The 27,791-nt window shown below is 38.4% G+C and overlaps 3 protein-coding genes and 1 long non-coding RNA gene across 5 annotated transcripts; all 4 read right to left on the bottom strand.

Moving 5' to 3' along the window:
• Positions 1-761: 761 nt before the first annotated feature.
• Positions 762-3,806, bottom strand: LOC131773011 (uncharacterized). The gene is made up of 2 exons (XR_009339298.2): positions 3,587-3,806; positions 762-1,212 (listed from the first exon to the last, which is right to left on the bottom strand). It is a non-coding gene; the product is annotated as an uncharacterized lncRNA (long non-coding RNA).
• Positions 3,807-3,989: 183 nt separating this feature from the next.
• Positions 3,990-14,937, bottom strand: LOC131773006 (uncharacterized). 2 transcript variants are annotated; one of them, XM_066173535.1, is made up of 3 exons: positions 14,865-14,937; positions 5,649-5,903; positions 3,990-5,297 (listed from the first exon to the last, which is right to left on the bottom strand). In XM_066173535.1, the coding sequence occupies exons 2-3, from the start codon at positions 5,886-5,888 to the stop codon at positions 4,341-4,343; spliced, it is 1,197 nt and encodes a 398-aa protein (XP_066029632.1). In that variant the 5' UTR covers positions 5,889-5,903; positions 14,865-14,937; the 3' UTR covers positions 3,990-4,340. The 2 variants fall into 2 exon arrangements, with proteins under 2 accessions (XP_066029632.1, XP_058944957.1); XM_059088974.2 differs by lacking the exon at positions 14,865-14,937 and adding an exon at positions 12,388-12,489.
• Positions 14,938-16,401: 1,464 nt separating this feature from the next.
• Positions 16,402-21,788, bottom strand: LOC131773004 (uncharacterized). Its single transcript, XM_059088972.2, has 3 exons — positions 21,686-21,788; positions 18,099-18,353; positions 16,402-17,688 (listed from the first exon to the last, which is right to left on the bottom strand). Exons 2-3 carry the CDS (start codon positions 18,336-18,338, stop codon positions 16,726-16,728), a joined length of 1,203 nt encoding a protein of 400 aa, XP_058944955.2. The 5' UTR covers positions 18,339-18,353; positions 21,686-21,788; the 3' UTR covers positions 16,402-16,725.
• A 277-nt stretch (positions 21,789-22,065) lies between these two features.
• On the bottom strand, positions 22,066-27,244 carry LOC131773008 (uncharacterized). The gene is made up of 3 exons (XM_059088977.2): positions 27,107-27,244; positions 23,842-24,082; positions 22,066-23,430 (listed from the first exon to the last, which is right to left on the bottom strand). Exons 2-3 carry the CDS (start codon positions 24,079-24,081, stop codon positions 22,483-22,485), a joined length of 1,188 nt encoding a protein of 395 aa, XP_058944960.2. The 5' UTR covers position 24,082; positions 27,107-27,244; the 3' UTR covers positions 22,066-22,482.
• Positions 27,245-27,791: the final 547 nt, after the last annotated feature.

Raw genomic sequence — 27,791 nt, 5'->3', positions numbered from 1 at the left:
GGAGAAATTAAATGCTAGCCTCTCTCAGGGATTAAAGTGTCATTAACTGTACGCATTTTCGTGTATATGCTTCTCGCATTTGTTGGCAACAATAGCTAAGATTGTTAGGAAAGCAAACAAACAAGTGAACAGAAGACAGTGAAATGAGGGAAATTGTAAACTTTACCATGTGATAGAAAAAACATCACAGAATACTTAAAAGAGGAAATTTGAATTGTGCTAGCTAATTTCATCCATTGCTGTTAATGTTTTTGACCAAATAAAATTTATCCCTTTAACTCCCAGTTCAAATTTGTAATTCTCCTTACTGTCAACTATACAATTCTTATAATGTTCATTCTAAGAATTTAGTATTGGATCAACTAATTATCCCCAAATTTATATTTTTCTGTATTCTCATCACTTATCTGATTGATGCTGTATAGATATTGTTAGGAGAAATTCTGCCTTGGTCACTCATGGGAGTTAAAGGGTTAATCGGTTGTAAGGTTTGCCTACAATGTGTCAAATTGTCAGTGTGGACTTTATTCTTCTCAGATGTCAGCCGGCAAAAGATAGATACTTAAAATAGCTGTCCATAAGAAAAAGTATACATCATTAAAAAAATCACACTGAGATCGTGGCATGATTGATTTGTGATATTTAGAATGACAGAAGCAGGAAAAACACATTGAGCTTTTTCCCATTCACCAGTAAGTTAATCATATTTTGGATTCTACATTCAAACTGGATGAGATTAAATTTATACATATCATACTTCATTATGGTTTGTTTACCTGGAAAGGTATTTGTTATTATAGCTTCACAGATGTTTTGTTGCAATCACAATTAACATTCATAACAAAGTTTTATTTAACATGTAATGTTTCAAGAACTCTCTTCCTTTCTCTTCAATACCATTTGCTATTCCTGGAGCACAATTAAAGGTAGCAGGTTATTAAAAAAAAATTATTACTTTTAATTCAGGAAATTATTTGAATATGTGAGTAACATTTGATGTTTTCACATGTAACAGGATGATCAAGCTGATGATAGCCTTAAAAAGGATTGAACTCCACTGTAAGAATTATGTGACTAATTTGGAAACTTGAGCACTTGGTAAATACACCTTGGCTTGCAATTCTGATGATTACAGTTCGCTGAGGTAGTTGAAATGTTAGTCCCCATTCAGGAACCTTCCACTTGACCTGTACATTGTAAATACAGTACCGGCTAGAGACAAAAATAAATGATTTTCTGTAAGCATGAACATTTGGGGGAAGTTATGGTGGGAAATGACCCTTCTTTTGGTAGGATGCATAGGGTCTGATGATTGTAATGTGTATCTTTTAGTTTTCAAACTTTCAACTTTGTATTTATTGTAGCTGTTTACCATATCTATTCTCTGTACCTTACGCCCTCAAAAGTTGAAGCAGGCAAGTCAATAACCTGACTTCCTTTGTTTTGAATTATGTGATTATATAATTTTGCTGTGTAAGTTACCATATTGTAACATGTATTATTATTATTATTTTGATTGCATTAAATACACCAGCTCAAGCTTTCATTAATGCATGGTGTTTCTTATCAATAGTCATACCTAAACTGAACATCAAAATAAGGAATTGGTCATAAGATATGTGAGTTTAAGAGGGTGGGATTCTGGAAAAACAAGGATCCTCCTTTAATCAGGACTGAAATTAATGGGGGCCCTCTTATTTTAATTCGTATTTTCAATTTGACCTGCCTCCTCCCCTGCAATGTTTAGGACACAGATGAAGAGAACATTTTTTGGTATTTTGATGCATGAAAGTTAAATTACCAATAATTGGCATCCACATAATCACAAAGCAAGAATGTAAAGCTTTAGCCTAATAGGTTAAAAATTAAAATAAGAGAGTTTTGCCGACCACGTCTGACTTTTTATCCTGGCTCTGGATATTTATTCAAATAACATAATCACTATCAGTCTCATTCACTCTCACTTTCCACTGAGCTTGTGGAAAGATGATAACATCATTATTTCTTTAAATGAAGAAAGGAAAGCCAGTCCTCTTATCACGGATAGTTCTGTTGGGCATCATCAGTACAAACGTGGTCTAATTTTTACATGAAGGTGATTGTTCCAGGTAGGCTAACCTTCGTTTTACGTCTTGAATGTTTGACTCAATTTTACCTCACCCACCTAAACTGAATATATAGAAACATAAAATTTATTTGTTCTCCTTTTGAGAGGGGCGTCAAAATTCCAAAGTCATCACAGGCTTAAACTATAGGTTTACAGGAAATCTGCATGTGTTTTCAATACATGAAACTGGGATTATGACTACTTCAAAAGACTTTACTACATGCCGTATTGGTACAGGCAGGTGTTGTAAAAAAAGTTTGCTAAGCTTTTTCATTAGTACACATTTCTTTTTCTAAGAATTCTATTTATCCAGCCTGTGCTGAATTCTATTTTTTCAACCAAATTTAAATATTTTTTTTTAATAGTTTTAGATCTCCTAGTATCATTTAATGTTCTTGTAATCAAAACAATTACATGAAATCTTGTAGATGTATGGCACATTATTTTTTCTCTGATCCTCCTAACATTTTACCGTGTGAAGGGACCGGTATTGGTTATAAAAGTACAGTCAAAGTAAAGTTTTTTGCACAACCTATGCATCACGTTTTTGTTATAAAATATTGTATCCTTCTTAAAACTAGTTTATCAGAATAAGAATGAGTTAGTGGGCACAAGCATGGCTTTCAGGATCGGATAGTTTCCAGGTTTGGAAAAAAGTCACTGCCCACTAAAATCCTCAGTTCCTTTGCCCTGACAGCCCAACCTCATCAAAACATTGCCAACAGGAGTGATTAGCAAATTATTGATACAGACAAGAGGGCCTATTTCTACATATATCCTCCTCAATCCTGTTAGCTTACTATGGACATGGCATTTCAAACATGGTGTATATGCCACAAGTTTTCCATTTCCCTGACTAATTATTTTGTAATAGTGTTTATATGTTGAGGAAAATGGTTTGGCTGAAATATAATACAAAGACTTGCCAGTAGATAGTCAGATGAAAACTTTTTACATGTCAATACAACTCCACCTCCCAGTAAATTCAATTATTTGCAAACATAAGGAAATACCATCTAAAACTTTTCAACCTATTTAATATAGCTAAAAACAACATCAATTCAACTTCTAAACTTAAGAGAAAACTTGATTGATGTTTGGAATTGATTTCTGTGATGTAAAAATGAAATCCAGGTATCATCACAAGTTTTCTAAAAGACACCCACATTACATGCAGTTACAACAGAGGTTATCGAATGAAATAACAGAAAAAATCTCAAAAAGACGTCGTTTATTTCCAACCAGAGGACAATCATGAAACATGAAACATGAAACGAGTAGCCAAAAGCGAAAAAGTTTTCAAAAATTACACAGGTTCAAACATGAGCTGAAAACTACTTTTTTTTCAATTTTCTACGCTAAACAGAGGAGGTTGAAACGTTGGGGAAAAACGGTGGGGTAAGCAGTCATACCTGGCAACTTCAAGAGAAGATATAAGAGAAGCCCATACGATTCTGGCGTATAGTTTTACTGACTTACCGTGCTCACTGCACGTATACACCTCAGCCACCAGTAATGTCTTAACGCAAAGCGGTTTACTGTCGTTTCTTTCAATTTTGGCTCATTTTCCCAAACCGAAATTATAATTCACGCTCAATAGGATATAATTTCAACTGATGCTGACAATATGCACTTCATCTGAAGAAGAAAACACTCCCTATCTTCGAAAATCTGGTCACAACATCAAGAACAACGACGAAAGTCGTTAAGTTGTTTGAAGATACCGCTGACTAGCATATGTGTAGTTGTGAGAACATCGTCCCCAGGTCCGGACTTCGTCAATTCTTCCCCATCTCCCCACCCCCCGAAACTAGTCTTTCAATCCATTGAAGAAACTTCTCTACAGCCAGTGCTGAAGAATTTTATTACAGTTTTTATTCAGTATAACGAAGAGCTGGAAAATAAACTAACAAGAGCTCCGCTTTTAGGCTTGGCTAAATCTACATATTACTCAGCAACGTAATCTGCAAGTAGTTGAAACTCGTCCTATCTTGCAACAAAAGAGCGCTTGGACCTCTAACGAGCCTACATGTAACATGCAATCTATCTGACACATTTTTTCTACAGCACATTTGATTTCAGAAAAGTGACATGAACCTTTTAAGTATACAGAGTTCATTTTCGTTAATAGATTATATGTTCATAGTCTAAGTGGTAGTATTTTATAATGGCACAGAGTTTCTCTCTTTTTCATTCTTTTGGTTTCCATGTGATCATTCTTCATGCCTTCTGGTCAAGCCTTTAAAGCGAAAGTGGGTCGAGAAGTTGCGTAAGACTTCTTAAAATACTTCATTAGCCAGCCCAAGAATGTTTGGTACTTTCTACCAAACTTAGCACCGGTCAGCTCACAGATGAGTTGCCCTGTTACATCGCTAAACATATCCTTAACGAGGTCTTTAGAGTGCGTTTCGTCCACCTTGATGGAGGGACCTGACACCTTAGCATCTTGGCCAGGTGATGTTTCAGTCTTATTTTTCTCCAAACAGCGGTGCAATTCTTTGTCAAAGTCGCTCTCTTTCAATTTTCGTTTGATTTCTTTAATCGCATTCCTTTCTTCAATGGATAAATTTCTGAACTGGTCAAGATTGACAACTTTGCCATCTTTCCTTACTTTGCTTTCTTCTTTTCCCTCATCAGAAGAAAATGAAATACGATCGATACTCGCCATTAGGAAAGCAGGTTTTGCGTTCCTATTGATACGTTTGAAAGCCGCGATCCAAAATGCTGTTAACCAGTCTTCTCTATCTGGAAGTCTTGGATCATCCAACTCTCCGGCTGGCGCAAATGGCAGATTAGTCGCTGTTATCTCAGGTACTCCGATAGCAACCAAGTGTTTTTTTATCTTTCTCTTGAAAGCTAAAAAGCGGTCACTGAAAGCGGTTGCGTCAGGTACATCATCCGTCTTCTTGGTTGACGATAGTGGGACTTCGTTGGCAAAGGTTAAAACCACCAGAGCGTGATCCCAAAGTTTCTTCCCTAAGGCTTCTGTAAGCTTCTTTATCGTTTCCAAGTCGTCGGTGCGGAATCGCTTACTGGTCATCTCAGTACAGAACAGAAACAGGTCGAAGTGGATTACTTTCTCCTTGATTTTCCGCAGATATTCTTCATCATTGCCAGTTGCGTCTGCAAGTCCTGGAGTGTCGAATACTGTGATAGTCACGCCGTTCTTGACAACCTCGTAAGCAGTTACCTAAGGGACATGAAACAGAACATTAATAAACCATTTAACTCTTGCAGCGATTTGATATCTTGGTATGTTACCTCAGTTCCACGAGAAAATTGCATGAAAACGTTTTATTCATAGGGAAGCCTTGTCTGGCTAAGAGACCTTGGAAAATGGTTTTTTTCTGGTCCTTCGAGTAACTTTTTACCTAATACCCATAAAAGCATTCGATAATTCTTTCTTGATTTCAAGTATCAAAGATGGGACGCAAAATAACATTCCTTTTGCCATCTACAAGTAATGCACAGTAAGCTGTTGATGAAAGCACCCCATAATAGTTTGAAAGGTGATGTAACTGTCGATATCAAAGTAGCTTACGTCATTAGTTTGTGGGTCGATGTCAAAGCCTTCTGCCGCAAGGTTTTCTCCAATGAGCGCATTTGTCAAATAGGACTTGCCAACTCCTGTCTTGCCACTCAGGAGGATATTTACTGTCTGGCCACCGGAACTGACAAACTGTTCGATCTGATACTCCAAGTTTTTTGCACCAAATATAGTCTGGCTAAATTCAGATGCCGACTCATCGGAACTTTTATCTGGGGTCCCTTCCTGTGCCATTCTTGATAACAAAATCTGATATAAAATAATACTTATTAATGTTACACAGTTCAAATTCACCTTTGTACTTTGTATTATTCAGAATTGAAGATGTCAGAAGAACTGTCGAAACATGTTTTAAAAAAGTCCTTCATTTATTCAATGTAAAGAGGAAGAGAATAAACCATGTGTAAATCGACCAAACTATGTAGAAAAGTAGTACGAAAAATTTAGTAAACATTGTCAAAATAATAATACGCCGCTGTTTGTTTTCCTCAGAGGTAAAAAATATCGGGTTCTACCGCATTTCATATCCATCAATGTATAGACATAATTTCTTTTAAAAAAACCATGTATTGAAAATGATGAAGAAATGTCGCCAATGCAAGCAAGATAAAGCCTAACCATTCTTTACAAAAGGTGAAGGAACTTGTGAAGACCGTAAAGCATGAAGCATGCCACATAGGACATATCTTCATATTAGGACTATTACGTGCTAAGTATACAAAGTTATTCATCACAGATGATAAGTATCTGAAACTTGTTTGTGGTGGTAACTTGAAAGTATGGCACTTTTCACCCGTTCACAATGTCTCACTTGTGAGTTCTAAAGAGATTGTGAATATAATTCTCTTGAACGATTCTCTTGAACAATTCTCTTGTCGCGCCACCGGGGTGTTGTGAAGATTTTCAAACATCAATGTTGTATCTTCTCGCAAAGAAGTCGTTATGTGCCTTTATTTGTTCTTCTGCTAAAAAAGTGTCTTTGTAAATGTTAAGGATTCCTCGGTCCGCATAGCGGCCTCTGACTCGGAGAGCTTACCACTCCACGGCCTGCCCATTTGGGGCCTGGGTCCATTGACAATCACCACCTTTTTGTGTTTTGCTGCGCTGGTTTTGGTTTATCAACGAGCGCCATCAAACTCTTTTCATTTATCGTACAGTCCAGCCAGTGATAGAAAAACACTTGCTACCGAAAGAATTTGAATGAGTGAGAATGATGGTGATATATATTTCTTGTTCTGGTTGTAATCCTACGCCTATAGTGCCTGCCTCTTCAAGGCCCAGATCTTTCGGATCTTTGGATTTCTTTGAATCTCCTTTCTTCTTCTTTTCCTCTCTAACTCTTCTGTTGTATTCAGCAAGCTTTCTGCTAGCTGCGACACGCCCTGGGTCTTTATTTGGTTTTGTCTTATTTTATTAGTTGGAGTCACCTGTTGAGCCTCCATGAGGCCTGGCCGAAGGTTAGCCGGTGCTTCTTCAGTCTTTTGTCCAGGTTTTTTATCATCCATTTTATTCACTGATATGCAATTTTAGGTTCTTACTCAAGTTGTCATTCACGTTCTTATCAAGTAATTGAATAAGAGCTTATTCAGTTTCTTCACAAGTATTGTCCTTTTCCTTATCATTGATCAAGGGTACTTCAAAATTTTTGACAGTGAGAAGAGGGGCACTTGCGATTGCCGTGTACCTTATATACTTAGGAATCAATCCACCGGCAATCATTCTGATAATGGAAGTCGCCATATTTATGGTTGAACGCTTTCAGAAGAATAAGCGATGAACCATGAAGGCTGAGACCAAACCTGCTGAAATCAATCCGACCTTTACAATATCATGATTTGTCTCACTGTCGCTCAAGCTTAGCCTTTCATCTAACCTCGGTGGCGTCTTCGCCTGAACTTCAGTTGCAGTCTTGTTAATTTTATTTGAAGGGTGATGGATACGCGGCCGGGCCGAAGGCTGAGAGGTTGGCCTTTTGATCTTTGATGAGCCTCCATTCGTATGCCTTACTCTGACTGGTTTCATCTCCAAATTCGTTGATTTTTTGACTCCCAGCTCTATGTCTTTATTTGTTTTCTTCAGGCTTTTATTATACCCAACCGTACTCTGAGTGTTAAGAAGAAGATTTGAGGGCATGAGCCAAGTGTCTGGTGAGACTGCAAGATGAAGCTTGACTTTTGACTCATCAATCGCTCTCCGAAATGTCTGGCTTTCTGATCGCATTCTCAACCAATACCAGGAACTCACTCTGGGCTTCGAATTCCTTAGGGCTTCCTGACTGACCCAAGATTGATGATCTGACATTGACTTTTGAACCAAGAATGCAGTAAACGAATGCCTTAATCGACTGATTCAGTCTCGCCATCCCAGCTTACGTCAAACCTTCTGACTTGTCTGCCATGAAGAAGTTGAATTGCTTGTCAACCAATTCGCATAATCACTCCTTATGAAAGAAATAAGATTTCCTTTGATGGCTTTTCCACACCCGTCGCTGAACTTGTTATTAACCGGATATGAGATTGAAATGGCCATCGGTCCAGCATTCGTCACATAAATGAAAACAGATCCGAGATCGTGATTATCACCACTTTTGAAGCGGATGTCAGCGCTTGGTGAAATTCCAAATTCTGCGCATATTCGTTTGAACAATGGCGTATCATAATTATTATTTATCTGGCTGAAAGCTGGTTCACCTGGAAGAGCTGATTCACTCTGAATTCCACCCATCTCAAAAAGAATCCTTCTGACTGTGAAGTAGAAATGAAACATCAGAAACGACTTGATCTGTTCTGAAACCTTATCGAGAACTTCACGAGTTATTCCACAGCCTGTCGTTGCGCACCATATTGCGAAGTTGAGCCGTTGAGGCCAGTACCTCATGTTCGGCCCAGCGAGCCATCGCTTTGATTCTGCACCGGAAGAGTGTTGAATTTTCGTCCTTGTAAATATTCCTCTGAATTTTGCCTTAAAGTATTGATTTGGGGTAACAAAGATCTTCATCTCCTCGTTGAAGCGGCCGACAACAGTCTCATTAAATGGAACTGCTGGTACCTCCTTCTTTCCAATTCGGTTTAGAGTGAGTTCAAGGGAAAACCTCCAATTCTAAGTGCCTTCTTCATGTCATCATCCCAATATCTTCTATCTGATCCTACGACAATCGTCTGAACTCCATCTGATCGTTCCAGGCTTTGGTCTTTGCTTTATCTGCAATTTTATTTGCTTCAAAGTCATCTGATCTTAGTCACGCACACATTTTTATTGTGTTTGTAATGAAAATGGTTGTTTCGACAATTATTGCAGATTCAAATGATCACACGGTTCGCTTTAAAGACCTTCTCGGTAAATCAAGCTATATCAGACTTATGTCTTGTTCTCACTATAATTCATGGTATAATTTGAAGAGAAGAGGAAAAGTATCTATCTTCGATAGACAAAACAATGCTAGTGTTAAAATGATTTCTTCAGGCAAATATACTCTTGAGAGCCTTGCAAAAGCCCTTGGGAAAATATTAAGTGAAGAAAAAGGATTTAAAGTCACAATGAATTGCCGAGAACCAGTTTGAAAGGGTAAATTATTCTCCACCGAATCGTGTGTTACGAAAAATAGCACCAAGGAATGATAACACTTCCATACGAATTTTCGTCACTGATGAGAATAGCAATATTATCCGTTTCAATGGTATGCCAATGAAGTTTGAATTAGAGATTATTTAAAGATGTAAGAAAATGTCGGATCAAAATATTTTGCGAGGCTCTGTTAGCCAGGGACCGCAAAGCGGTCTAAGCCTTCAGCTAAACCCTGAAGGACTGGGCCTTCGGCCTAGCGCTCCTCCGATTTATCCAATTATAATACCAGACAAATTCGGGTTGGAGAAGAGCTTGAGAATGACTTAACTCATTATGAACTTGTCCTTAGCAAATTAAAGAATTAGATCCGGTTTTCACACAACATACACTGTGACAGGAGTAACGGCGGCTGTATTGGCAATAAGTGGTGTAGCGGTTTCTCTGAGTGGAATTGAGATTATTTCAGGAGTGCCATGGCCGGCCTAACCGGCTTTTAAGGATTTATATCAACATCTAGTGTTGGGAGCAAGACTCTCAAAAAGAAAATTACAAAATATGAAAAAAATTATTTCAATAGCAGAGGCAAAGCACCTGTCAGTGAGAAGGTTGTTTTCAAAGGCGATTGGATCACTCATAAACATAACGAAATAAGATTTGACTTTCGAATAAAATCAAACGGGTTTTCGCTGTTTATATCTAGACATGCAAATTCTTTAAAATAAATATTTAATTACCTGCACATCAGACTACCTACGTGTTTAATACAAAGTAAAAAAAAATGAAAGAGAAAGCTCTTCCTCACAAATATCACTGATAACCTTAAAGTAAGTTCGATGACATTAACTTCTTCTTTTTCAGCAAATTTCACAGTTCTTTTCAAATCTCCTTCTCTCCATCACAAATTCTTTGTAAGGTTAAACAGTTTTTCGAAAATAGTTCAGCAGCAGTTCAAATCAACCTTTATTTCGAGGTTAAAAAATTCATGAGTTGCTTAGGAATCAAGTTTGTTTTCAAAATGCGCTAGAACCCCCCTTTGAAATCAAGGTTAAATCAACCTTGATTTTCGAGGTTAAATTCATGAGTTGCCTTGAAATCAGGATTACATTTTTAATTCAGTGCTCAGTAATAACAATATCAACAATCCAAACCCGTTGAAAAGATTTAGATAACTTCTCATCCTCATATTCATCTATCACCAAAACATCTTTTACCAATCCCTTAACAATCTCGCAAAAATTTAAGAATGTCCTTATCCAGAGGTGGTGACATTTGTTTTGAGTGCCATACTTTCAAGTTACCATCACAAACAAGTTTCAGATACTTATCATCTGTGATGAATAACTTTGTATACTTAGACACGTAGTAGTCCTAATATGAAGATATGTCCTCCGTAGTGGGCTGACGTTTAATTTTTCTTTTCAAGAATGCTTTACAATCTTTAAAAGTTCCTTCACCTTTTGTAAAAAATTGTTAAGCTTTATCATACTTGCATTGACGACAATTCTTCATTATTTTTAATAGACACGATTTTTTAAAAGAAATTGTCCATATATTGTTGGACCTGAAATGCGCCACAACCCGCATGTTTTAACTACTTCCTCGGCCAGAAGATCATGCCGCCGACATAAATACTTTTCGGAGAGCATCTGGTATCAATCGGATCACTAAGGGATTTTTTCTCACACGTGCTTCATTCGTGTCACAGCCTTTAAAGAGTTGATTTGTTGAAACCGGTTTTTTGTGACCCTATAAGTACGTAAGTACTTAGTTGTTGAATACCACGAGAAATCAAAATTCGGGTCCCGATACTCTGATCTTCAGGTGTTCTATCTCCATACGGGATCAGTCGCCTGATTTCTGGCTATGTGCTACGTGGCGGAAGAGTACAGTACAAGTAAATTTACAGCGCTGTGAAAAATTTAGATAAATCTTAACTTTAGTTTGCTTGCGATTACTTCACCTCATCCAATTTGTCGTGGTATTGACGCTTAAACGTATCGATCAGTTCAGGCATTCAATCCTTCAACCTGTATTTCATTCTCTCCTCCTCGATCTAAAACGTATTTGATTTTGATCCAATTTGGTCGTCAAAACTCAGAGTGCTCTGTGTTTTGTCCTCCACTCAGTTTACTTCAAGGATGCACTTAGTTTTTCTTTCAAATTATTCAAACAGGCTATTTTTGTGACCCTGAGATGTTGAAAGTTATTCGATATTTGTGTAATCCGTTGGCTTGATAACCTTATTTGTCAGTTGTGGATCTTATAAGGCTGTTCTCGAGAAAAGCCGGGACGCGAGGATTCTTGGAACCTCGGTTCGCTTTAAGAGTGCTCTTAGATTTTGTACCAAATCATACAAACAGGATTTTTCGTGGCCCTATCAGACAAGTACTATTCAATGTTTCGGTTACCTGCGGGCGTTTGTCAATAACCTTATTTTTGTAAGTCGCTATCAAACAACACGGTTATTGAGAAAAGGACGCGAGGTTGTTGGAACCTTGCTTCGCTTTCAGAGTACTCTTACTTTTTCTATCAAATTATACAAACATCAGGCTAAAGTTTCTGTGACCCTATAAGCCAAGTACTGTTCAATATTTTGGTAATCTGTGGGCTTTTGTTTTTAACCTTATTTTTGTCAGTCGTTATCAAACAACGCAATTATTGAGAAAAGGACGCGAGGATTCTTGGAAAAAGAAAAAACATCTTAAAACAAGTTATAGAAGAAAGATTTGTTTAAAAGAATGCTTCGGAATTAGCTTAAGACTGTCCAAACCCTGTTAAAAACTATTTCTTCTTGATGACGAACGAAAGTAGTTCGTGCTATCGATATCGATAATAGTATATTACTCCATTTTCGCCTTTAAAATCGGCTCAAACTTCTCCAAACGTCGATCGTGTATCGAACTATAATAGAGCTGCTATTTTAACCAGTGTTGTTTAATTCGTAACAGCGACAACTAGTGAAAACCTGAACAAATGTAAACCGAATTTTTTCGATGTACCGAAGATACTAAAGAATACACAACAGACGGCATATGCTTGTGAGACTCTCGTGACTCGTTGCATAGCATATCTTTGCAGAATTTCTTTAGTAACGCTGAATGCCTGTGATGTACTGTTAGATATTAATCGGCAAATCAGTTGCTCTTGTAAATTTCACCAACAAACTTACCTTGAAAGTTAATGCAGTAATTACAGTTATTATTATATCTGCAGGTTTCAGTCTCAAAGTCTTTCGTGAAGATGTCTGACAACCACTCCGGTATCTCAGACGGTCTTGAAGAAGGCAGTGTGAGTTACCCTAGCGATGCGGTGCATTATAGTGCGTAACACGAGAAACTAGTTCTCAGGCTCCACACTGCATCTTCTATTTTGTTTCTTTTTGTTCTTTGGTATTTTGTGACTCGATTGACAGTTTCCTAACAAGTTTTGGAGACAAATAATAGTACTATGGTCATTGTAGAGATGGACACAACAATGACGATTCAATCATCATGGTCTGTAAGAAAAGGTAATTTTTCATTCCATCTTGCCTCAACAATTTTAAAACATTGGAACAGTTAGTGCTTTTTGTTTTTTCGTATCGGCCACAGTTTTTACATGAGTTGTCGCGGGGCAAAGAATAACAGCAAACATTCCGGGAAAAGGCTGAGAAAAAATGAACATTAAAAATATCAAGAGAGCGGAAGGATTTTAGGGGGAATACAACGTTTTCAGCGGGAACGGAGCGGGTATCATTCTTTCCTTGAAAACTATGAAGGGGGGACCATAGACAATTGCCTGTCAACGCGGGGGGTTCATTAGAACCCTACAGAGCCTTTGGGGGGGGGAAATCAGGTAAACTTTATTATGACACAACCAAACTCCTCCCGTTCCCCCATTCCCTCAGGCGATAAATACTGGTCGGTCTCACAGAAGTTAGAAGCTTGATAGAAAACAGGCACAAGTAGGCACAGAGAATAACAGATTCAAGCGGGCCTTCTTTACTCTTCAGTACTGTCCTTACGAAACGAAACGAAACGAGACGATGTCAAACGAAACGAAACAAAATCGAAACGAAACGAAATGAAATGTCAGTCGTGTGATCGTATCTGCTTACATTTAATTGTAGACAGTGCCACGGTTGTCTAAAAAAGTTGGATCATTTGCCGCAGAATGTCAAGGTTTTACAAATTTCTTTAAGAGATACTTACGGTGCACCTGCGAAGAAAGAGCGAATTATTTCTCGGTCGAAAGGATAGCTAATGAAAACATGACTAACTTTAATTATTTTGAAAGTATTTTAGTGATCTGTTGCCTTTTGTTGGCAAACTTATCTGCCAGTCTTTAATCAAACAAAGCTGGTATAGAGAAAGGGAAGCGAGGATTCTTGGAAAAAATCGAGGACGAGAGGATTCTTGGAAAAAGAAGGAACATCTTACAACAAATTATCCAACAAAGATTCCTTCAAAAAAATGTTTCGGAATTAGCTTAAAACTGTTTAAACCCCGTTAAAAACTATTTCTTGTTAATGACGAGCGAGAGTAGATCTTGCTATCGATATCGATCATAATATATTACTCGACTTTTGCCAGCAAAATCGGCTCCAACTTCTCCAAACGTGGATCGCGTCGCGCACGAAGATAAAGCTGCAGTTTTGACCAGTCGTGTTCAACTCGTAACGGCGACAACTAACGAAGACCTGAACAAATGTAAACCGAATTTTGTCGACGTATCGAAAGATACCACTAATACACGACAGACTGCATGGGAACGCATGGAACGGCATCGAAAGATACTTTTTTATTAAGATAATTTTGGTGAAATGCTCACTGCAGCTACTGCGCGGCTGTTGTTGATCAAACCTCCCTATTTCTGTGTAATAACTTTAATTATGTCTGTATTTTGTATCATAAATATATAAGATTTAAAATTAAAATTAAAAACTAAATAAAAAGACCACGACGGCGACGGAAACGATGACTTGGCCGTGGCAAAACAACTTGAAAGATTTATTTGGGCAGAACAATAGCTCAGCGCCTCCCTTTTAAAACTGTTTTCATTTCTTATCCGGCCTCTGCAAAATAGGGACCTTAAGTAGTCAGGAAGCTACGCCAGGATGTATTTACTGTTTACAAAGCCACACCTTAACTTCAGCACAACATATGTTGGCAGCTTTGAGTTCCAAATGGAAATCAAAATAATGTGTCGTTCCCCTTTTCCGTTCGCAGACCACGCAAATTTTGGTGATTTCACGTTGTTGTTTTGCAGAGCACGCCTAAGAAATGTACAAAGCTTTAAAACGCATGAGCTGAGCAATTGTTCTGCCAATTAGATCTTTTGTTTTGCCACGTTCCCTTTATTGTCGTCGTCGCGGTTTGCTTAAAGTCGCAGATAATAACGTGAATTATCAAAATCTGCGTTTTCCGAGAAAAGAAACGTCGACGGCAAATTATTTAACTTTTCACTTGGAAATCAACGCTGCTCTCATAAGAGATGGTAAGTACATCCAGTCATTCGCGAAATTCCAACTGAAAATATATATTCATTTCTAAATCGACGTCTTCCTTGTCGCTGTAATGTACTGTTAGATGACTATTGGCAAATCAGTTGCAAATCAGTTGCAAATCAGTTGCAAATCAGTTGCACGAGTTAATCCATTCAACCTACCTTGAAAGGCTAGGCAAATGCGCGGTCTTTCGTGAAGATGGGGTAATTTAGTACTATCCACCGCAAAAAGTTGAAAAACTGACGCCTCGAGAAGAGAGGAATTGTGGGTTGTGTGTGGTTTTATTTGCAGAAAATGGGGCTACGCTATTGGTGGGAATATGGTGAGGAGAAAACAATAATAAATTTGTTGAATAAAAAGCGCTCGTTGATACGGTGGTGATCAAGAGTGTCGATTTGAAAGATAAATTTTTCCTCAAGAGTTTTGCGGCTTTCCAAACTGCCCAGATGTAGGGAAAGGCCGGAAACTGCCATATGCTGCTTCAGGAGCCTAAGTAATGGGCTCCTGGCTGCTTAGAATGATTAGGGAGATTAAAGTGTCTAGCGACTGGTTTGGATACTTCCTTGTCATTTCTTTCTACATTGCGGACGTGTTCTCGGAATTGGTCATCTAGTTTTACCAATGTATAACTTTTTGCCATAAGGGCAAGTTATTCAGATTCTTAAGGTGCACAAAAGCTTTCAATAGGAACTACTCCGGCGTCAGCTATTCGCTAGTTTTCTCTCTCTTCCTCCATAGTATTAATCTTCCCTTCCAGGGCTATCTCGTTGCCAGTCTATGAAGTAATTAACAATCCAGTCGAGGGCAGCGGCAACATGGGAGCCACTTCCAGAAAGGATCCTTTCGAATACCACCCTGATGGCTCCTCTGGCAAACCTCATCATGACATCTCTCAGGTATTCTCTTACTGAAGGAGGGACGAGGTTGATGCTGGGGAAACTCTACGCTGGGCCTCTCTACCCATGATCAGTGCCTATCGTAGCTAAGCGTAGACGCAGATGTGACTTCGGGATTATTAATATCTCCACCAAGAAAACACTTCTGGTAGTGGGACGGCGATCAAAAGCAGTTTCACTATTTTGATCACAACGGCTACGATCACCCTGGACTTGATCGAATCCTTGGATGTAGATATGAGTAACAAACCCAGTTGAACTTCCTCCTACGCAGGTCATACCTTCTCTGAGTGAGAACCATGGGTACTTAATCTCTCCACCACGGAGGCACTATTCCCCCCCCCCCAAAAAAAAATCAACAGCTCCGTTGGGATTTGGATCGGTTTTCTTATTATCATGCTTGATTTGCTCGAAATTTGGAGACTCAGGAGATACATTCTCCTCTGATTTTTACATGGGTTTCGTAGATCACCTGGTGAAGAAGTTCTTCTGAATGGAATATGCCTCCTGACTCCCTCGAAGGATGTTGCAGGCTTTAAACGATCCATATTGCAGGGTTCAAAATAAGAGTCGGCTGACGACTGTATAAAGAGGAAATTAAACACAGAAGGATTCGGATAAGGCTTTCTCTTTTCAAAGTTCATACACGCCTGGTAAATACTTTTGTCCGTCTTTTCTCGTAAAATTCAGGCACGAAAATAAAAAATCTAAAATCCTTTCCTTTTAATGGTGTTACTAATTACACCAGTTAAAGACAAATCACAAATGAAATTTTTCAAAGTTCAATTCATCGGTCCTCTGAATCAAATAGCTTTATTGTACTTAACAACTTTATATGCAGATGCTTGAAACACGTCTTACCTTGAAACAAAAAATCGCTTGGACCTCTAGCGAGCTTACATACAACATGCAATCTATCTGAACCTTTATCCTACAGCACGTTTGATTTCAGAATCGCAGCATGAACCTTTTAAGTATACAGAGTTCATTCTCGTTAATAGATTATACCTTCATAGTCTAACTGGTTGATATTTTTAATGGCACACAGTTTTTCTTTTTTATCCTCTAGGTCACCACCTAATCATTTCTACACGCCTTCTGATCAAGCCTTTAAAGTTAAAATGGGTCAGGAAGTTGGGTAAGACTTCTTAAAGTACTTTGTTAGTCGGTCGAACAATGTTTGGTACTTTCTATCAAAGTTATCACCGGCCAGCTCATCGACTAACTGCACTGGTACATCGCCCAACATCTCCTTAATGAGTTCTTCAGAGTAAGTTTCATCCACATTGATGGAGGGACCTGACACCTTTGCATCTTGGCCAGCTGATGTGGGGCACTCCTCTTCAGGTCCATCAAACGTCTCAGTTTTCTCCAAACAGCGGCTCAATCTTTTGTCAAAGTCGTTCTTTTTCAATTTCGCTCTGAATTCTTTCATTGCATTACTTTCTTCCATGGATACGTTACTGGACTGGCCAAAATTGACAACTTTGCCATCTTTTCTTACTTTGCTTTCTTCGTTTCCCTCACCAAAGGTGGAAGAAAATGAAATACGGTCGACATTTGCCATCAGGAAAGCAGCTTTTGCGTTCCTGTTGATACGTTTGAAAGCTGCGATCCAAAATGCTGTTAACCAGTCTTCTCTATCTGGAAGTCTAGGATCATCCAACTCCCCGGCTGGCGTAAATGGCACATTAGTCACTGTTATCTCAGGTACTCCGATAGCAACCAAATGTTTCTTTATCGCTTTCTTGAAAGCTAAAAAGCGGTCATTGAAAAAGGTTACTTCAGGTACGTTATCCTTCTTCTTGGCTGGCAATAGTGAGACTTCGTTGGCAAAGGTTAAAACCACCAGAGCATGTTCCCAAAGTTTCTCCCCCAAGGTTTCTGTAAGCTTCTTTATCGTCTCCAAGTCGTCGGTGCGGAATCTCCTACTGGTCATCTCAGTGCAGAAGAGAAACAGGTCGAGGTGGGTTACTTTCTCCTTGATTTTCCGCAGATATTCTTCATCATTGCCGGTTGCGTCTGCAAGTCCCGGAGTGTCGAACACAGTGATACTTATGCCGTTTTTGACAACCTCGTAAGCAGTTACCTATGGGAAATAAAACAGGAAATTAATACAACATATAACTCTAACACAGACTCATTATGATATGTCTTGCTATGTTACCTCAGTTACGCGAGAAAAATGCATGAAAACGTTTCATTTATAGGAAAGCCCCGTCTGTCTAAGAGACATTGGAAAGTAGTCTTTTCCTATCCTTCGAGTAACTTTGTACTTAATACCCGACAAAACATTCAATAATTCTTTCTTGATTTCAAGTATCAAAGATACGACTTTCCGGGAGAAAATGGGAACAGATGGAGTTTAGACATGCTGCTTAAAATGACGCGGAATATTATTTATTTTCCCATCTACAAGTAATGCACAGTAACCCGTTAATGAAAGCACCTCATAATAGTTTAAAAGGTGAAGTAATTGTCGATATCAAAGTAGCTTACGTTATCAGTTTGTGGGTCGATGTCATATCCTTCTGCTGCTACGTTTTCTCCAATAAGCGCATTTGTCAAATAAGACTTGCCAACTCCTGTCTTGCCACTCAGGAGGATATTAACTGTCTGGCCACCGGAACTGACAAATTCTTCGATCTGATACTCCAAGTTTTTTGCACCAAATATAATCTGACCAACTTCAGTTGCCGAGGCATCAGAACTTTTCTCTGAGGTCCCTTCCTGTGCCATTCTTGATAACAAACTCTGAAATAAAATCATGTTTATTATTATAAGAGGAAGAAAATAAAACATGTGTAAATTAACCAAACCATTGTGGATAGAAAATTAGTAAGAAATATTTCATAAGCATTGTCAAAATAATAATACGCTATTTGTTTTCCCAGCCAAAAGATTATGTCGCCGACATAAATACTCTTCGGACAACATTTGGCATCAATTGGATCATTAAGTGATTTTGCTCACACGTGTTTCATTCGTGTCGCAGCCTTTAAATAGTTGATTTGTTGAAACAGTTTTGAGTCATCTATGAAGACGTAAGTGCTTAGTTTTTGATTACGACGAGAAATCAAAATTCGGCTGCTGATACTCTGATCTTCAGGTGTTTTATTTCCATGTGGGATCAGTCGCCCGACTACTGGTTATGTGCTACGTGGCAGAAGAGTAGAATGCAAGAAAATTTACATCGCTGAGAAAAATTTTGATAAATCTTAACTGTGCTTGCGCTTAATTCTCCTCAGTCGATTTGCTGTGGTATTGTCATAGTAATATATTGATCAGTTCAGGCATTCAAATCTTCAACCTGTATTTCATCCTCTTCCATCTAAAAATATTGATCAAATTCGGCGGTCAATACTCTAAGTGCCTTGTGTTTTTTTCTCTATTTATTTTACATTAAGGGAGCGCTTAGTTTTTCTTTCAAGTACTTTGAGTGCTCTGTGTTTTGTTCTCTATTTAGTTTACTTAAAGGTGCGCTTGGTTCTTCTTTCAAATCATACAAACGGGCTATTTTTGTGATCGTAAGATGTTGCATGTTGGCCAATACTTTGGTTATCCGTTAGCTTACGTTAGCTGTACCCACCCCCCCCCCCCTCCCCAAGGTGAGACGAAAGCGAGGGAAGTCACTCTAATCTATGCAAAATTATGTGACTTGATGATATTTTTTGCGTGCTAGCGAAAAAGGTAATCGAGCTAAACAATAATTCAAGTGAACTTATTTTCCATTATTTCGGGTAAATTTACAATTCAGTGTCCGCGTTTAGTTATCTACTTTGCTTTCAGGATATAGAAAAAGATTTTAGGCGATATTTGGAATAGAGGAAGGAGAGGACGTTGTTCGATTGGCATCGCGCTTACGAAACGAAACGAAACGATGTCAAACGAAATCGAAACGAAACGAAACGAAGTGTCAGTCGTGTGATCGTTTCTGCTTACATTTAATTGTAGACAGTGCCACGGTTGTCTAAAAAAGTTGGATCATTTGCTGCAGAATCTCAAGGTTTTACAGATTTCTCTAACAGATAGTTACGGTGCACATGCGAAGAAAGAGCGAATTATTTCTCAGTCGAAAGGATCGCTGCAGGAAACATGACTAACTTTAATTATTTTGACAATATTTTAGTGATCTGTTGCCTTTTGTTGGCAAACTTCTCTGTCAGTCTTTAATCAAACAAAGCTGGTATAAAGAATTGGACGCAAGGATTCTTGGAAAAAGAAGAAACATCTTACATCAAATTATCGAACAAAGATTCGTGGAAAAAAAAACTGTTTCTTCCTGATAACGGGCAAAAGTAGATCTTGCTATTGATATCGATCATAATATATAACTCAAATTTCGCCAGCAAAATCGGCTCGAACTTCTCCAAACGTGGATTGCGTAGCGTACGATAATAAAGCTGCTATTTTGACCAGTATTGTTTAATTCGTAACGGCGACAACTAGGGAAGACCTGAATGAACAAATGTAAACAAAATTTTGTCAACGTATCGAAAGATACCAAGAATACGCGAAAGACGGCATGTGCTTGTAAGACTTTAGTGATGCGTTTCATGGCATAATCTCTACAGAATTGCATCAACAAAGCTTAGTTTTTCTTTTAAATTATACAAACAGCCTATTTTTGTGACCATATGACGCTAAGTTTTGGTCAATATTTCAGTCATCTGTTGCCTTTTGTTGGCAGTATCTGTCAGTCTTTAATCAGTCAAAGCTGGTATCGAGAATAGGACGCGCTGATCCTTGGAAAAAGGACACGAGGATTTTTGGAAAAATAAGAAACATCTTACAACAAATTATCCAACAAAGATTCCTTCAAAAAAATGTTTCGGAATTAGCTTAAAACTGTCTAAACCCCGTTAAAACCTATTTTTTCTTAATGACGAGCGAGAGTAGATCTTGCTATCGATATCGATCATAATATTCACTCGACTTTTGCCAGCAAAATCGGCTCCAACTTCTCCAAACGTGGATCGCATCGTGCACGAAAATAAAGCTGCAATTTTGACCAGTCATGTTTAATTCGTAACGGCGACAACTAGCGAAGACCTGAACAAATGTAAACCGAATTTTGTCGACGTATCGAAAGATACCACGAATACACGACAGACGGCATGGGAAAGCATGAGACGGCATCGAAAGATACTTTTTTTATAAAGATAATTTTGGTGAAAATGCTCACTGCAGCTACTGCGCGGCTGTTGTTGGTCAAACCTCCTTGTTTCTGTGTGGTAACTTTAATTATGTCTGTATTTTGTATCAGAAGCATATTAAATTAAAAACTAAAAAAAAGAAACCACGACGGCGACGGAAACGATGACTTGGCCGTGACAAAACAACTTGAAAGACTTCTTTGGGCAGAACAATAGCTCAGCGCTTCCCTTTTAAAACTGTTTTCATTTCTTATCCGGCCTCTGAAAAATAGGGACCTTAGGCAATCAGGAAGCTACGCCACAGAGGACGTCGATTAAAAAGTCAATTTCTATTTTTAGTTAGAATTTCGAAAATGACAAGATGTGTTTACTTTTTACAAAGCCACACCTTTACTTCAGCACAACATAATTATGTTAGCAGCTTTGAGTTCCAAATGGAAATCAAAATAATCTGTCGTTCCCCTTTTCCGTTCGCAGACCATGCAAATTTTGGTGATCTCACGTTGTTGATGTTTTGCAGAGCAAGCCTAAGAAATGTACAAAGCTTTAAAAAGCACGAGCTGAGCAATCGTTTTGCCTATTAGATCTTTTGTTTTGCTTCGTCCTCGTTGTTCTCGTTGTCGTCGTTTGCTTTCAGTCGCAATTAACAACGTGAAATTATGAAAGTCTGCGTGTTCCGAGAAAAGAAACGTCGACGGCAAATTATTTAACTTTTCCACTTAGAAATCAACGCCGCTCTCATACGTCATGCTAACGTTAACTTGCGTCGACGTTAGAGATGGTAAGCACATCCAGTCATTCGCGAAATTCCAACTGAAAATGTATATTCATTTCTAAATCGACGTCTTCCTCGTCGCTGTAATGTACTGTTAGATGACTATCGGCAAATCAGTTGCAAATCAGTTGCACAAATTAATCCACTCAACCTACCTTGAAAGGCAAGGCAAATGCTCGGTCTTTAGTGAAGATGGGGTAATTTAGTACTATCCACCGCAAAGAGCTAGAAAAGCTGACGCCTCGAGCTCGTTTAAACCCTTCGTCAGAGCGATTAAAGGAATTGTGGGTTGTGTGTGGTTTTATTTGCAGAAAATGGAGCTACGCTATTGGTAGGAATATGATGAGGAGAAAACAATAATAAATTTGTTGAATGAAAAGCGCTCGTAGACACGGTGGTGCTGTGGTAAATACTCTTGTCAATCTTTTCCCGTAAAATTCAGGCACGGAAACAAAAATTCTATAATCCTTTTCTTTTGGGTGGTGTTTCTAATAACACAAATTAAAGAAAAATCACAAAAGACGTTTTTCAAAGTTTAATTTATCAATCCTCTGTATTAAATAGCTTCATTTTACTCAGAAACTTAATCTGCAGATGCTTGAAACTCGTCTTATCTTGTAACAAAAAAACGCTTGGATCTCTAACAAGCCCACATATAACATGCAATCTACCTGAACTCATCACTCAGCAACTTTATCTGCAGATGCTTGAAACTCGTCTTATCTTGTAACAAAAAAACGCTTGGAGCTATATGCAATCTATCTGAACCTTTTTTCTAAAGAACATTTTATTTCAGGAACGTGACATGAACCTTTAAAATACACAGAGTTCATTTAAGTTAACATATTATATGTTCATAGTTTAACTGGTTGATATTTTTAATGACAAATAGTTTGTCTTCTTCACTCTTTTGGTCACCATGTGATCATTTCTTCATGCCTTCTGGTCTAGCTTAAGTGGGTCGGGAAGTTGGGTAAGACTTCGTAAAATACTTCGTTAGCCAGCCGAAGAATGTTTGGTACTTTCTACCAGATTTAGCACCGGTCAGCTCACCGATGAGTTGCCCTGTTACACCACCAAACACATCCTTAATGATTTCTTCAGAGTACGTTTCGTCCACATTGATGGAGGGACCTGACACCTTTGTATCTTGGTCAGGTTCGTCGGACATCTTGGTTTTCTTTAAACAACGGTTCAATTTTTCGTCAAAGTCGCCCTCTTTCAATTTTGCTCTGAATTCTGTGATTGCATTCCTTTCTTCGATGGATAAATTACCGAACTGGTCAAGATTGACAACGTTGCCATCTTTCCTTACTTTGATTTCTTCGTTTCCGTCACTAACGGTAGAAGAAAATGAAATACGATCGGCAGTTGCCATTAGGAAAGCAGCTTTTGCGTTCCTGTTGATACGTTTGAAAGCTGCGATCCAAAATGCTGTTAACCAGTCTTCTCTATCTGGAAGTCTTGGATCATCCAACTCTCCGGCTGGCGTATATGGCACATTAGTCGCTGTAATATCAGGTACTCCGATAGCAACCAAATGTTTGTTTATCGCTTTCTTGAAAGCTAAAACACGGTTATTGAAAGCGGTTGCTTCAGGTACGTCATCTGTCGTCTTGGTTGGCGATAGTGGGACTTCGTTGGCAAAGGTTAAAACCACAAGAGCATGTTCCCAAAGTTTCTCCCCCAAGGCATCTGTAAGCTTCTTTATCGTTTCCAAGTCGTCGGTGCGGAATCGCTTACTGGTCATCTCAGTGCAGAACAGAAACAGGTCGAAGTGAGCTACTTTCTCCTTGATTTTCCGCAGATATTCTTCATCATTGCCGGTTGCGTCTGCAAGTCCCGGAGTGTCGAACACTGTGATATTTATGCCGTTTTTGACAACCTCGTAGGCAGTTACCTAAGGGAAATAAAACAGGAAATTAATACAACATATAACTCTAACAGAGATTTCATTATAATATGTCTTGGAATGCTACCTCAGTTACGCGAGAAAAATGCATGAAAACGTTTTATTTATAGGAAAGCCCTGTCCGTCTAAAAGACATTGGAAAGTAGTCGTTTCCTATCCTTCGAGTAACTTTGTACTTAATATCCTTAGAAACATTCAATAATTCTTTCTTGATTTCAAGTATCAATGATAGGACTTTCCGGAAGAAAATGGAAACAGATGGAGTTTAAACATGCTGCTCAAAATGACGCGAAATATTATCCATTTTCCCATCTACAAGTAATGCACAGTAGCCCGTTAATGAAAACACCTCATAATAGTTGAAGAGGTGAAGCAATTGTCGATATCAAAGTAGCTTACGTTATCAGTTTGTGGGTCGATGTCATATCCTTCTGCTGCAAGGTTTTCTCCAATAAGCGCATTTGTCAAATAAGACTTGCCAACTCCTGTCTTACCACTCAGGAGGATATTAACTGTCTGGCCACCGGAACTGACAAACTGTTCGATCTGGTACTCCAAGTTTTTTGCACCAAATATAATCTGACTAACTTCAGTTGCCAAGGCATCGGAACTTTTCTCTGGGGTCCCTTCCTGTGCCATTCTTGATAATAAATGAAACAAAATAATGTTTAGTAATATAAAGAGGCCTACGCAGTATATACCTTTCGGTGAGCATCTGGCATCAATCGGATCATTAAGTGCTTTTCGCTCACACGTGCTTCATTCGTGTCACAGCCTTTAAAGAGTTGATTTGTTGAAACAGTTTTGAGTCATTTATGAGACGTTAGTACTAAGTTTTTGTTTACGACGAGAAAACAAATTTCGGCTGCTGATACTCTGATCGTCAGGTGTTTTATTTTCATGCGGATCACTCGCGACCACTGGTTATGTGCCACGTGACGGAAGAGTAGAATGGAAGAAAATTTTCATAGCCGAGAAAAATTTAGATAAATCTCAACTGTGCTTGCGCTTTCTTCTCCTCATCTGATTTGCTGTGTTATTGACACTTTAATATATCGATCAGTTCTAGCATTCAAACCTTCAACCTGTATTTCATCCTCTTCCATCTAAAAATATTGATCAAATCCGGTGGACAATGCTCTGCGTGCTTTATGTTTTTTTCTGTATTTAGTTTACTTAAAGGGAGGGCTTAGTTTTTCTTTCAAATACTTTGAGTGATCTGTGTTTTGTTCTCTATTTAGTTTACTTTAAGGTGCGCTTGGTTCTTCTTTCAAATTATCCAAACGGGCCATTTTTGTGATCGTAAGATTTTAAATGTCAGTCAACATTTTGGTAATCCGTTAGCTTACGTGCAGCCGTAGGGAACGTCACTCCAATCCATGCAAAATTATGTGAGTTGATGATATTTTTTTGCGTGCTAGCGAGAAAGGTAATCGAGGTAAACAGCAATTCAAGCGAATTCATTTTCCATTATTTCAGGTAAATTTGCAATTCAGTGTCCACGTTCAATTATATACTTTGCTTTAAGGTTATAAGAAAATATTTTAGGCGATATTTGGAAAAGAGTAAGGGGAAGACGTTGTTCGATTGGCATCGCGCTTACGAAACGAAACGAAACGAAATGTCAGTCGTGTAATCGTCTCTGCTTACATTTAATTGAAGACAGTGCCACTTTTGTCTTAAAATGTTGGATCATTTGCCGCAGAATGTCAATGTTTTACAGATTTCTCTAACAGATAGTTATGGTGTACATGCGAAGAAAGAGCGAATTATTTCTCAGTCGAAAGGATCGCTGCAGGAAACATGACTAACTTTAATTATTTTGACAGTATTTTAGTGATCTGTTGCCTTTTGTTGGCAAACTTATCTGTCAGTCTTCAATCAAACAAAGCTGGATTCTTGGAAAAATCGAGGACGCGAGGATTCTTGGAAAAAGAAGAAACATCTTACAACAAATTATCCAACAAAGATTCCTTGAAAAAAAAACTATTTCTTCCTGATAAGTAGAACTTGCTATCGATATCGATCATAATATATTACTCAAATTTCGCCAGCAAAATCGGCTCGAACTTCTCCAAACGTGGATCGCGTAGCGTACAATAATAGAGCCGCTATTTTCACCAGTGTTGTTTAATTCGTAACGGCGACAACTAGGGAAGACCTGAACAAATGTAAACCGGATTTTGTCGCCGTATCGAAAGAAACCACGAATACGCGAAAGACGGCGTAAGCTTGTGAGACTCTCGTGACGCGTTGCATAGCATATCTTTACAGAATTTCTTCAACAAAGCTTAGTTTTTCTTTTAAATTATACAAACAGGCCATTTTTGTGACCATATGACGCTAAGTTTTGGTCAATATTTTAGTCATCTGTTGCCTTTTGTTGGCAAACTTATCTGTCAGTCTTTAATCAATCATAGCTGAGAATTCTTGGAAAAAGAAGAAACATCTCAACAAATTATCCAACAAAGATTCCTTGAAAAAAATGTTTCGGAATTAGCTTAGAACTGTCTAAACCCCGTTAAAAGCTATTTCTTCTTAATGACGAGTGAGAGTAGATCTTGCTATCGATATCGATCGCAACATATATTATTCGACTTTTGCCAGCAAAATCGGCTCGAACTTCTCCAAACGTGGATCACGTCGCGCACGAAGATAAAGCTGCAATTTTGACCAGTGATGTTTAATTCGTAACGGCGACAACAAGCGAAGACCTGAACAAATGTAAACCGGATTTTTATCGAAAAATACCACGAATACACGACAGACGGCTTGGGAAAGCATGGGACGGCATCGAAAGATACTAGGGACCTTCAGCAAACCACGACGACTTGTACTAGTGAATTTAAATGTCTTATCAATAAAAATCCTCACGACAGCAATTGCGCGGCTGTTGTTGGCCAAACCTCCTTGTTTCTGTGTAGTAACTTTAATTATGTCTGTAATTTGTATTTGAAATATGTAAAATAAAAAATAAAAAATAGAAATTAAAAAAAAAAAAACGGCGACGGAACGATGACTTGGCCGTGAAAAAACAATAGAACAATCGGCTCAGCGCTTGCCTTTTAAAGCTGTTTTCATTTCTTAGCCGTCCTCTGCAAAACAGGGACCTTAAGCAGTCAGGAAGCTACGCCAGGGAAGATTTCGATTCTATCTTTAGTTAGAATTTCGAAAATGGCTGGATGTGTTTACTGTTTACAAAGCTATACCTTAACCCTTTTCCGTAAACAGAACACGCAAATTTTGGTGATTTCACGTTGTTGTTTTGCAGAGCACGGCTAAGAAATGTATAAAGCTTTAAAACTGCACAAGCTGAGCAATTGTTCTGCCAATTAGATCTTTTGTTTTGCCACGTCCTCGTTGTTTTCGTCGTCGTGGTTTGCTTAAAGTCGCAGCTAACAACGTGAAATCATCAAAATCTGCGTTTTCTGAGAAAAGAAATCTTCCACTTGGAAACCAACGTCGCTCTCATACGTTATGCCGAGGTTAAATTGCGTCGCCGTAAGAGATGGTAAGCACATCCAGTCATTCGCGATATTCCAACTGAAAATATATATTCATTTTTAAATCGACGTCTTCCTTGTTGCTGTAATGGACTATTAGGCGACTATCGGCAAATCAGTTGCAAATTAATTAGTTGCACACATTAATCCATTCAACCTACCTTGAAAGGCAAGGCAAATGCTCAGTCTTTCGTGAAGATGGGGTAATTTAGTACTATCCACTGCAAAGAGTTGAAAAGCTGACGCCTCGAACTCGTTTAAACCCTTCGTCAGAGCGATTAGAGGAATTGTGGATTGTGGGTGGCTTTATTTGCAGAAAATGGAGCTACGCTATTGGTGGGAATATGGTGAGGAGACAACAATAACAAATTTGTTGAATGAAAAGCGCTCGTTGATACGGTGGTGATCAAGAGTGTCTATTTGAAAGATAAATTTTTGTTCTAGAGTTTTGCAGCTTTCCGAACTGCCCAGATGTAGGGAAAGGCCGAAAACTGCCATATGCTGCTTCAGGAGCCTGAGTAATGGGCTCCTGGCTGCTTAGAATAATTAGGGATATTAAATTGTCTAGCGACTGGTTTGGATACGTCCTTGTCATTTCTTTCTACATCGCGGACGTGTTCTCGGAATTGGTCATCTAGCTTTACCAATGTATAACTTTTTGCAAAAAATTTAAGTTATGCAAATTTTTAAGATGCAAAAAAGCTTTCAATGAGAACTACTACGGCGTCAGCTATTCGCTAGTTTTCTCTCTCTTCCTCCATACATTGTGGAAGTAAGGTGAGGTATTTTTATTGAGAATTTGACGTATTTTTTTATTCCTTAAAGCGATTATAAATATTCCCATAC

This window comes from Pocillopora verrucosa, chromosome 10 (assembly GCF_036669915.1).
Source record: "Pocillopora verrucosa isolate sample1 chromosome 10, ASM3666991v2, whole genome shotgun sequence".
Taxonomy (NCBI): Eukaryota; Metazoa; Cnidaria; class Anthozoa; order Scleractinia; family Pocilloporidae; genus Pocillopora; species Pocillopora verrucosa.
This window is presented reverse-complemented; position numbering and strand designations above follow the sequence as displayed.